Source organism: Mustelus asterias, chromosome 6 (assembly GCF_964213995.1).
Source record: "Mustelus asterias chromosome 6, sMusAst1.hap1.1, whole genome shotgun sequence".
In the NCBI taxonomy this organism is placed as follows: Eukaryota; Metazoa; Chordata; class Chondrichthyes; order Carcharhiniformes; family Triakidae; genus Mustelus; species Mustelus asterias.
This window is the reverse complement of record NC_135806.1, coordinates 38,748,508-38,760,731: the sequence shown is the minus strand read 5'-3', so window position 1 is coordinate 38,760,731 and position 12,224 is coordinate 38,748,508. Positions and strand designations below refer to the sequence as shown.

Genomic DNA, 12,224 nt, shown 5'->3' with positions numbered 1-12,224 from the left:
TAAACTCTGCCCGTTTCCTCTCCACCAATCATCATTGAACCCCAATGCTTCAAATTAAAAATGCAAATTCCTATCTTCAAACCTTCCATCCCTATTTCTGTAAAGATACAATCCAACAAGACTGTTCTATCCAATGTAGTCTGTTGTGCAACTTTCCCTCTCTCATCATTGATGAAGTTTATTCAATCACCTAAGCCTTAAACTTTTAGCATTCGCTCCTGCATACACTTCTAATTCAATCTTCCTGTAAAACTATTTAAAACACACCTCTTTTGAGCATCTAGCATCCCCTTCTTTTCTTGGCATTTTTTTTGTTTTCTTTTACCTCTGAAGCACCTTGGGGTATTTTTCTACATTAGAATTGCTCTGAAAATCCAAGTTGCTAAAGGAGTTGCATCACATGTCCTTATTTAGTTTTTGTTTGTCCAGTAAACCACTTGTGCCCAATATTCATGATTGGGCGTATTCTCCTGCAGTGTTCCTTCTTTCTTGTACTCTCAAGGGATTGTGTCCAATTCTGGAACCTTGCCAGCAGCACATATCAGTTCATCTTCTGTTTGTTGATTTTGTTAACCCTTTTATGGGATGTGAGCATTGCCAGTATTTGTTGTCCATCTTTAATTGTTTTTGAGAAGGTGGAGATGAGGTGCCCTCGTGAACTGCTTCAGTCCACGTGGTGTACCCACAGCACTGCTAGAAAGTGAGTTCCAGGTTTGTTTGAGGCAACACCAGTAATCAACAGGGACACAAGCAACATCAAAAATATTTTCAGTTTTACTTAGAGTAATTACATTGAACCCTCAGGTTACAAGTTTCATTATATACATATTTTACAAACGTGTCAATGCAAGTTACATATACACATAATAAAGAAGTGTAAAAATGACTGGAAATCTGACTGATGGGTAAACAGTTTGAATCATATAAATATTAAAACTATTTTCTGCTCTTTCCTATCATAGTAAATTGTTGAGAGAAAACAATCAGAATAGGAAAATCCTCTTGCAATAGGTTTCATGAACTCAGTTCATGGCATTACAAGTGAATTTGCCTGGGGACGGATTGTTCTGTCAACAGCGAACAGGCAAGTGCACTGTTTAGCTCTATTCCTCAGTTGTAGCTGAGCAAGGAAATGCATGGAACATGATTTTGTGCACACATTTATTCTCAATACTACCACACTGTACAACTCAAAAATGAAGTTTCTGCTTAAATATTGCAATGGGAGAATTAACTTACTGGCTTGTGTTTATTAAGCAGTCAGCTATCTTGCAAAATCACAGCAAATGTAGCATACACAAAGAGTTATCGGGGAACTGAGTCTTTGGTGTAACTGAATGACAAACCTCAGGACAGTCGCTTTTATAAATACCTCGTATCCTTTTCTTTGAGCAGGCTACGTTTTGGATGTAGCTACTGGTCGTAGATTTTGTACAAAGGGTAGTGGTTTTTTAAGTTTATAGGCTGGGGTTTTTCGTATTCGTTTCCCCTTCACACTGACAATGAATGGTAGAAGAGGTGGTTTTTCAACCACCAGGCCAATTCCTGCAGGGGTATAGGCCCGAAGTCTAATTTTATCCTCTGAATGAGCTGTTACTGCAATCCAGCCTGAAGAAAGGTAACAAAAGGTTGCACATTATAAGAGTTCTGCAAAACACCCACGGGTTTGAAGTTTCTTACCTGTAGTTACTGAAGTCACCAAATTCTTTTGTTGCACTTCAATTAGCTTTAATAAACACTAGCTATTCCATCGATGTTTAAAAACAACCTAAAATACACTGCATAACAATAACTGACCAGTTATTTCAGTCTGCCAACACAACTCAAAGTGAAGCAGAGAGATAGAAAGTTAAGTTCTCCAATCCAATGTTTCTCTCAGCTCAGAGGGGTCAAACTTGAGGACATTAATCGATGCATTAAAAAAAAAATCACCAAGACAGATTTACCTCATCCCCGAATGTCATAGCAAAAGAACAGAATCTAATCTTAGGGGTCTGCCAATATAGTCAATCGTAAATGTGGAAGAGGCTCAGTAACTGAAACCATTTCTTTTCCCCCTTGTTTGGTGAGGGTATGTTTCTATTAGTGATCAAATTGCACCACCTCCCAACCCCAAATAATTATACAGGAATGGGAGTGTCACTGACAAGGTTGCTGCTTATCCCTAATTGTCTTTCAGAAAGTGATGAGAACTGCCTTCTTGAACTGATGAAGTCCACATTTGTGTAGGTACACCTACAGTACTGTTAGTGAGGGTGTTGCAGGGTTCTGATCTAGGGACAGCGAAGGAAGGGTGATACACATTTCAAATGATGATGGCATGTGACCGAGAGGGGACCTTATGGGTGGTGCTTTACCCATGAGTCTGTTTGTTCGTATCTTTTGAGTTGGTAGAGGCTGAGGATTTGGAATCTGTGGGGAGGCGGTGGCCTAGTGGTTTTATCGCTAGACTATTAATCCAGAAACTGAGCTAATGTTCTGGGAACCTGGGTTCGAAACTTGCCATGGCAGATGGTGGAATTTGAATTTAATAAAAAATATCTGGAATTAAGAATCTATTGTTGACTATGAAAATATTGTTGATCGTCAGAAAAACCCATCTGGTTCACTAATGTCCTTTAGGGCGACATGGTGGCATTAGCACAGTTGCCTCACAGCACCAGGGACCCGGGTTTGAGTCCCGGCTTGGGTCGCTGTCTGTTTGCACGTTCTCCCCGTGTCTGCGTGGGTTTCCTCCAGGTGCTCCGGTTTCCTCCCACAATCTGAAAGATGCGGTTAGGTGCATTGACCCAAACAGGCGCCGGAGTGTGGCGACTAGGGGAATTGCACAGTAATTTCATTGCAGTGTTAATGTAAGCCTCACTTGTATCTAATAAATAAACTTTAGGGAAGGAAATCTGCTGTCCTTATCTAGTTTGGCCTACATGTGACTCCAGAACCACAGCAATGTGGTTGACTCTCAACTGCCCTCTGAACAAGGGCAACTAGGGATAGGCAATAAATGCTGGCCAGCCAGTGGCACCCATATTCCACGAATGGATAAAAAAATGCAGCTGTACTGGAATAGCTTGATTAGGAGCGCATTTAATTCTAGAACATAAGTAGTACAACTAGGATGTTGTCAGGGTCCGGGTCCACAGCTTTTGCTGTATCCAGGGGCCTCCAGCAGTTTCTTGATATCATGTGAAGTGAATCAACTTGTCAAACAACTGGCATCTATAATGGGGAAGATTTCAGGAGGAGGCCAAGATGGATTACATCCATTTGGCACTTCTGGCTGAAGATTGTTACAAATGATTCAGCCATGTCTTTTGTACTGATGTGCTGGGCTCATCCATTGTTTTGTGGATGGGGATGTTTCTGGTGCTAGTGCTGATGCCAGCTGGTCCATCTGGTTTTATTCTTATTCAACCTTTCTGTAGCAGTTTGAAATAACAGAACCGCGTCTGGCCAATTCAGAGGGTAGCTACGAGTTAACCACATTGCTGTGGGTCTGGAATCACATGCAGGCCAGGTAAGAACGGTAAATTTCTTTCCTGGAAGAACACCAGTGAAACAGGTGGAGATTTCCTCCCTGAAGGACATTAGTGAAACAGATGGGTTCTTGCAACAATCCAGCAATTCCACAATTATTCAGGAATTAAACATTTTATTTTAGATTTGTGATAAATAATACTGATGCCAAAGATAAATGTTGACACGGTATAGTAAATATCAATGAGAGATTACAGGATTACATCCATTACAGGATGCCACTTGGCAACAGAGATCTGCATTTTACATGACCTTGAATTACATCAGACTGATATATCAACAATTCAACCCTCAAAACAACTACAGGCATTGCAGTTTAAACAAGCTCATTCTTGAGTGCAATATTCATATTTTATGAATAAATATAGCCTATAGTTAACTGAATATGCAGCACACATCTCGAATATTTGTACTGCCAACTTCTGTAGATCTGAATATGCTTTGTGTTTCGTTTCAAGTTCATCTGGTAACCATAGGGTCCTATCAGTATTTAGCATGGATTCTATTCTGGGACAGGCAGCCGGAATGGAGACCATGTACCATATCTTAAAATGAAAGTCACCAGATCTCAAGAGGGGTTTAATAATAGTGGTCACAAAGTACAGTGAAAGCAGATGCTGAGAAAATATAAATTTGATTTCCATCAGGTTATATAAGAAAACGGATATGTATTTAAACCATGAGATTATATCTAAGGTTGAGCTAGGCCAGCTATTCAGAGTAGCCTCCATTTGTAAGCTCCACTTTGTCCAATGCTATATTAAATTGAGCTGAGGCTTCTTTGAGCAGCATTGCTTTAATGGTGATCAAGACAGAGTGACACTAGTGAATTTGAGTTGACACACTTCTTTTATGTGTTTCCTTTCCCTTATAGAAATACATATTTCCCGTATACAAATACATACGGTAAATTAGCAGATTTTCTATGGAATCTTTATTTGGCCAATGGGAATCAAATTTATTTATTTTGGCTATCGATTTACGTACTGGACACTAATTACACAAACGTTGGAAACATATCCAATCATACTGCAATAGCATTGATTTGATAAGCTTAATTGTGTATCCATTCCTAGATTATGTTGTCTTAAAGATACCAAAACTGGTTTAAATAAAAGGAAATTACCTGCTGAAGAGAGTTTTATGTCAGCGACAGCCTCAAGGGTATCAATTCCATCCAACTCGATGTCCTGAGATTCAAGGGAAGGGAAATCTTTCATTCTTTCCTCTCCGCCAATAGGAACCTAGTAGAAACAGGTCAAATTAGTGCACAAGCACTTCAGCATTGTTGACTGTATCTGATACTGATAAGGAACAAATATATGGTTCACCTGACATTTAAATGTAATAAAACCACAACTAAAAGCCTAATATGAACCATACCCTACAAAAGGTCAGACTTTCAAATACTTTTGTCTGAATTGCTGCTTTTCTTATGTATTTTTAGGGGAAAAGTCGTGATGTGTATGCATCTTTTCATGGCCTAATTTTGTCCAGTACTGTATAACTTGAACTCATTAACATAACTAAAAATCCTATTAGAACAGAAAATTACAGAACATTTTGGCTATATTCATATACTACAAGTACAAAATAAGCATTGATCTATAGTAAAGTTACCAGTTCAAATTTCAACTGTGTACACACTGCAACATTTTGCTATACTTCGATATAGAATGATGGCTTACCCCAAGCAATACTTTTCCAGCATGCTTCTGGTAGATTGAATCTGCTTTATCAAGACTTGTAATGTGGACTGGAAGCTGGTTGGAAGCAACAACAGAAAACCAGGCTGACTTTTCTCCCTGCACAATTAAATGAAAATGATTCAAAACAATGTTTAAAAATGCTAACAAACTGCAGATGTTTTAATCCCAATACAAAAACAGAATATTGGAAACTTTCAGGCAGTAACTGTCAAGAGAAACGATGTCTTGGATTCCAGGTGTCTGCCCTTCCCCAGAACAAAGTGCACTTTCGGTGGGCCAAAATCTACCAAATGTGAAGTGCGGTTGTTTTATCTCTATTCCATTTCCCCGATTAATCGTTTAAAGCATTATGACAAGGCGAACACTCCTAGCTACTTCAATGATAGAACAAAAAGGGCAGGATCAAATACGGAATCAAATACATAACTGATACTATTTGACGTAAAATTAAATTGCTCTTTCAGCTCCATAATCGTGACTGCCATTTATATTTAGAAATTAAATTCAGAAGTTTAGTGCAACACAAGTATCAAATATTAGTTTCAATTTTCATCTTCTCCAAGAAACATTTCCAGCACTATTCTGAACTAGAATTGGAAATATTACAAATAAGCTCTTTGATGCTATAAATGTGCTGAAATCAGCTTCTGGATCTTGTACCAGTGTCTTGCTACTTTTTAAAATCTGGGGAAACAGTTACAGTTTGATACTCAGGTTAATAATCCATTCAATAACTTCAACTGATGCTGTTCTCAGGAATGGAGATCTCAGGGCAGAAGTTCAGAATAAGGGGTGGTTTGACATGAATGGCCACAATCGCAATTCCTCACATTTCAATTGTGGAGCAAGTGAGCACATCTTCCCTGGTCCACCTAGAAGTAGCTGAGGGTCCAGATTTTCAATGGAAGGTTGAAACCTGGGACTTAACCACTCGGGTCAGTTACCTGGTTGCGCTTGGTGATGTTTGGAGTCAACCAGGAGGTGCACCATTGAAAGGTGTGATTGTCATCAGTGTGTAGAGTATGGAGTATGTTCCAGTTGGATCGAGAGGATTTCAGATGACTGCACGTGTTCTTTTTTTAGGGCCTCTTGTTAATGGGAGTGTCTCATTGGCTGTCAGCTGGTGCTCCGAGGATGTTTTCCTTGTGGACACAGCTCCCACAAAGATTGGTCATTACACTGGCTCTCTTCAACATATATACCAGTGACTTCCCTCCGATAAAATCATGGCTCCTCATATAGACCACAACTTGGTCTTGTTTTTCCAGACTAAAGAACTTCAGGACATTAAGAAAACACCTACCGAAGATTTAACTTCTCTGGAAGCCTCCTTCAGAAAATGGAGACTTTGCCCAAACACTGTAAAAACTGTTGTTTCAGCCATTCAAAAATATTTTGGCATCACTCCTGAGCGTATGCTTACATACTGACATCTCCAGAATATCAGATCCAAAGTCAAGATGGGAATGAATCTTGTATGAAAGCTGACAGGTACCTGTTGGGGAAGCAGGGTTAACTGCAGAGCAGAGTACTGCAGCTCAACCTTGCTTAGGAGCTATCAGACAAATATGAAAGATATCCATCTCTGGGAAATCATGAGGATTATTTCATGGATATTTATACGATCCTTATAGAGAAAAGTAACTTTTAGAAAGATGTCTGAAATTTCCAACAACTAACTGGAAGGATCACAGAGGATTTCAAATTTTAAGACTTTTGTAACAAACGAACTAAAAACATCATTGATTAAACACTATTTCAGTAGGCAACTTATACTCTATACTCAATGACAGCAAAGATCCCCCATTTAACTTTTAAAACGACGGAAAATCCTTACTTTACTCAGTCCCTGAGGGCACATTGTCCTCCAGGAACAAGTCCAAAACTTCCCTTTTTTCCCCAGAGGGTGGTGGGGGCCTGGAATGCGCTGCCAAGTAGGGTGGTGGAGGCAGGCACGCTGACATCGTTTAAGACTTACCTGGATAGTCACATGAGCAGCCTGGGAATGGAGGGATACAAACGATTGGTCTAGTTGGACCAAGGAGCGGCACAGGCTTGGAGGGCCGAAGGGCCTGTTTCCTGTGCTGTACTGTTCTTTGTTCTTGTTTTACCTGTCGGGTAACTTTTAATCCTGAACTGACTTTCATGCTGAGGGTTACCCCGGAGATTTCTTCCTCTACCCAAAGCTAGACGGATCTTTTAGTCTCATTTAAATTCTCATGAACTTCAATCCACATGTGAACTTCCACCTGCATTCTGCATGATGAATAGAGACTGGCTGCCTCTCTCTCTCTGGCTCAGATTCACACAGACTGACCTGTTCCTGAAGGCTCAGGGATTTCTTAAGAAAACAATGTTAACCGATACTACAATGGCTTCCTGTGGACTCTTCCCTTCTTAAAGTCCATGTCCACGGTAATATGAATCACATGGCCCTTTGTTCCAGGTCCCCAAATTCTATTCTACCTTGAAATGAAATAGACAGTTTAAAGCATAACTGTTTATAGAACCTGACATTCCTAACACCTCCCTGTCAGACATGGAGAGACTAGCAGTCTACAAATAGTCAGCACAGATGCTCTTACCATTGCCTATAGGTGTGAATACCTTGCATCTTATTCCCAGTCAAACAATCTTGGCCTTCCTTTAACATGATGTGGAGATGCCGGCGTTGGACTGGGGTAAACACAGTAAGAAGTTTAACAACACCAGGTTAAAGTCCAACAGGTTTATTTGGTAGCAAAAGCCACACAAGCTTTCGAGGCTCTGAGCCCCTTCTTCAGGTGAGTGGGAATTCTGTTCACAAACAGAACTTATAAGACACAGACTCAATTTACATGAATAATGGTTGGAATGCGAATACTTACAACTAATCCAGTCTTTAAGAAAGTTTCTTAAAGACTGGATTAGTTGTAAGTATTCGCATTCCAACCATTATTCATGTAAATTGAGTCTGTGTCTTATAAGTTCTGTTTGTGAACAGAATTCCCACTCACCTGAAGAAGGGGCTCAGAGCCTCGAAAGCTTGTGTGGCTTTTGCTACCAAATAAACCTGTTGGACTTTAACCTGGTGTTGTTAAACTTCTTACTTCCTTTAACAATCAAGCCACCCAAGCTTGTTGTCAGGCAGCATTCAGAACCAGTTACATGACCCCCATCACGCCTCCATTTTACCTTAAATTAAAGAGATAGCCACAAAACATGGTCATAGGACCTTTGTATTTGTGACAACTTTGAGACCAACACAGCTGAAGTGACTTCCTATGTTCGCACATATTTTATTTCTTTAAAAGGTGCTATATAAATACAAGTTGTTAATTTCAAGATATTTACCTTCAGAAAGTCTACGCGACCTAGAGCACCCAGAAACAACACCATTCCTGGCTGTAGCACATATGTCCGGGGGATGATTCCTGATGATGGCATCACAACCTTCAGTTCTTGATCCGTAAGTAGATTTAAAATCTGCAAAATATATAGGAGTTACATGAGGGAATTAGAGAAGGTTCATTTCAAAGACAAACATTCTTGCGGATCTCACTACCAAGCTGCTTGCTAGTTAATCTGTTTACGTATTTCTACTACTCAAAATAAATTAAAACATTGCATCTAAAAGAATAAATAACTCATGATTTGTTTCAATTAGTTCAACTACTTTATCCAAAGAAAGGCATGAAAAACAATATTCCCCCACAGCTAAAACATTTCAGAGATTGATTTAATACATGTGAAGGCATGATTTTCTCTTAGGCATTGGATAGTCCTGGGAGCTTTACAGCACTGTGCAAAGGTAAAGTCAACAATGAAGTTATTGATACCAACAGGCCCTAGCGTTCAAATTGCAGATTTATCCATCAATGAGAATGCAGTGTCAATAATAGCCTTTTCCAAATCCTTACTGGACAAACGAATAGAATTACCTGAGCATTGAGGACTGAATTGCCTGAGCTTACAAATCATATATCCCCAAGCCCACAAGTTGACCAACTCCACCCCCCCCCCCCCCCCCCGCCTTCCCCAAATCTCAGAAACTAGCAAATGGTTCAAATGGATTCTGATGAAAAATGTAGTCAAACTTCGCATTTCATCAGCTCATATTCACATTAAACTACTTATACAGCAATTAACTCTAATCATAGCTCGTACAAGCAGCTTAGGGTGGCAGGACAAAATACTTTTGTTCCACACAGGAGCAAAATTTCTTCTAGCAGATGAGAAAATTTTCAATTAAGTTTTGGATTTAATTTCTCTAAAAGGAACACATATTCCAGACTGATAGAATGGGGCAGACTAAAGAAGTATCGCACTGGCAAAGATTTTTGCCTTTCAGAGATGATGCTGAAATGGATTTTGGTCTCTCTGTTCCATTGGAAGCGAAAGATCGCAAGACACTATTCAATGAGCAGCCAGAAATTCTGTGAACTGGCCAATATACATTCCCTCAACCAACATCACCAAATCAGACTATGGTCATTTAAACTGGCTGTTTGAAGGATCTTGTCGTTTGTAGAATCACAGCGACATTGTGAAGTTTACTATGAAGTACTTTAGGAGCTCTTGAGGACTTGAACAGAGCTATATGAATGCAATCAATTTTCTTTCATAATGTTAAGAAAAAGACACTTCAAGCATCAAGAACATTTGTAAATACTCCAACATATTTTCCCCTAATGTCAAGCGGTCTCCTTTATGCACATTTCTCCCCTTTCCCACTCATTTCCCAACTCCTTCACACCACCATGGTGAATAATCATGAATCATAATCTCTTTTTATGTTCCCAAGTTTCTGCATTTACATCCAAAACCATTGAGAAAGGCAAAATGAAAGTGTAAGCTAAACAAAGCATAACACTGTTGTTAGCGGCTAAATAATTTACATGGGAGTCCTTGTTCAAGATTCCCCTTAAGGTTAATGTTCAGGTTCAGTTGGCAGTTAGGAAGGCAAAAGCAACGTTAGCATTCATGTCGAGAAGGCTAGAATACAAGAGCAGAGATATGCTTCTGAGGCTGTACAAGGCTCTGGTCAGACCCCATTTGGAATATTGAGAGCAGTTTTGGGCCCCATCTCCAAGGAAGGATGTGCTGGCCTTGGAAAGGGTCCAGAGGAGGTTCACAAAAACGATCCCTGGAATGAAGAGCTTGTCGTATGAGGAACGGTTGAGTATTCTGGGTCCGTACTAGTTTAGAAGGATATGGGGGGATCTTATTGAAACTTACAGGATACTGCAATGCCTGGACAGAGTGGACGTGGAGAGGATGTTTCCACTAGTAGGAAAAACTAGAACCAGAGGGCACAACCTAAGACTAAAGGGACAATCCTTTAAAACAGAGATGAGGAGGAATTTCTTCAGCCAGAGTGGTGAATCTGTGGAACTCTTTGCCACAGAAGGCTGTAGAGGCCAGGTCATTGAGTGTCTTTAAGGCAGAGATAGATAGGCTCTTGATAAATAAGGGGATCAGGGTAATGGGGAAAAGGCAGGAGAATGGGGATGGGAAAAATATCAGCTATGATTGAATGGCGGAGCAGACTCAATGGGCCGAGTGGCCTAATTCTGCTCCTATGTCCTATGGTCTTATATAATCTGGGCATCCTGAAGCCTTGGACAGCAATAAACTTAAGCACTGTTTCTCTTGCTTCCAAGTTCCTGTTGTAGCTCAGTAATGCAGCTATGTTCCCACACCAGCAGAAATCAGGGATTACAAAAACAGTGTTATCCAAGCCCTTGGTGCACTACAGCTAGACTGCCACTTGTAGAACCATTTTAAAAATGCACATTTATTTTCTGCAGCAAATATACTGGGCCTTGTGCTTTATTTAGACAAAGAATTGCTAACCCAGAATAGTAACTAGTATGAATCAAGGAAATCCACCATTGGTGAAAGCAAGGTTATTCTGGATTCTGGCACCGGAACAACATAGTTGCCCCTGCTTTTGAGGCAAGTAGTATTGACATCCTTTCTGCTGCTTTTTCCAATCAAGCACCAAGAAGTTTTCTTTGTTTCTTTTACAGCACAAATAATTTCCTAATCAAGAGTGGTTAGGTCACTTATTTCTAAACTTCTACTAATGTCAGTGCAAGGCAGCCCTTAACATTTCAAAGATGTGTCCTCTTCCTTTCCCTCAACCAGTCAGCCCAACTCCAGAGAAAGCACAGTTGAGGTCAGGACAAAGTTATCCAAAATTGAAAAGGTGCCCAAGAACTAATTATTAATGTTCAGGATAGAGCAACCCGACATTACTCATCTTTTCTTGTTTTGGTATTTTATGCAGACTCTTAAGACAAATAGGTTTAGCATTTTTGCATGGCAAATGCTTGGAGCACAAATACAGAACTTCAGTCCTCAATTCATAACTCACAGCGCACTATTGACTTACACAATCCTGCTTTAAGATGCCGGGTGTGTCATAAAACCAGTGGGCATCTTTCAGTTCATTGTATGTGAATTCCACCACTTCTTTGGAGTTTGAAACATTTTCTTGATTAACATCTTCAGGTTCTGCACTCAGGGAGAGTTCCTCTGGATTCCATTCAATTATCCTTTTGCTTCGTTGTCCACTTACTTGAGAATTACGAAATGTTCTTCCAACTCTACCTAAACACCAGGGAAACAATTTGATAATCAAGGAAGCAAATAACTTTCAGTTTGCCAGCATCTGCAGATGTGGTAAATGTTGGAAACACAACAAGTCAGCATCTATGGAGGGAAGAAATAAATTATATTTCAAATATACGTCAGAACTAAAAAAATGAAATATGAGCTTTTTAAAAATAGAATTAGAACAATTGAGAGGACTCCTACATAGAAGAAACATGAGTGCAATGACCTGGGATCTGCTCAGAACAAATAGTTATAAAGCTGAGTCACTAATAAATGGATAGCAACATTAAAAAAATTGAATACAGAAGAGAAAAAGAATCTGCAAGTACATAAGGAAAGCACTGGATACCGACATTAGAAGGTGGTAGACACTAAATTCCA

At 39.8% G+C, this 12,224-nt stretch overlaps 1 protein-coding gene across 2 annotated transcripts in view; it reads right to left on the bottom strand.

The window, feature by feature from the left end:
• Nucleotides 1-756: 756 nt before the first annotated feature.
• noa1 (nitric oxide associated 1) overlaps nt 757-12,224 on the bottom strand; it is a 30,295-nt gene continuing 18,827 nt past the window's right edge. The window contains exons 3-7 of one of the 2 annotated variants that reach the window (XM_078214181.1): nt 11,620-11,837; nt 8,577-8,708; nt 5,223-5,297; nt 4,661-4,778; nt 757-1,608 (exon numbers count right to left, since the gene is read on the bottom strand). In XM_078214181.1, coding sequence (XP_078070307.1) covers nt 1,397-1,608; nt 4,661-4,778; nt 5,223-5,297; nt 8,577-8,708; nt 11,620-11,837 — 755 coding nt within the window. In that variant the 3' untranslated portion in view covers nt 757-1,396. Of the gene's footprint in view, nt 1,609-4,660; nt 4,779-5,222; nt 5,340-8,576; nt 8,709-11,619; nt 11,838-12,224 lie in introns of both variants that reach the window. The other variant, XM_078214180.1, reaches the window with a different exon arrangement.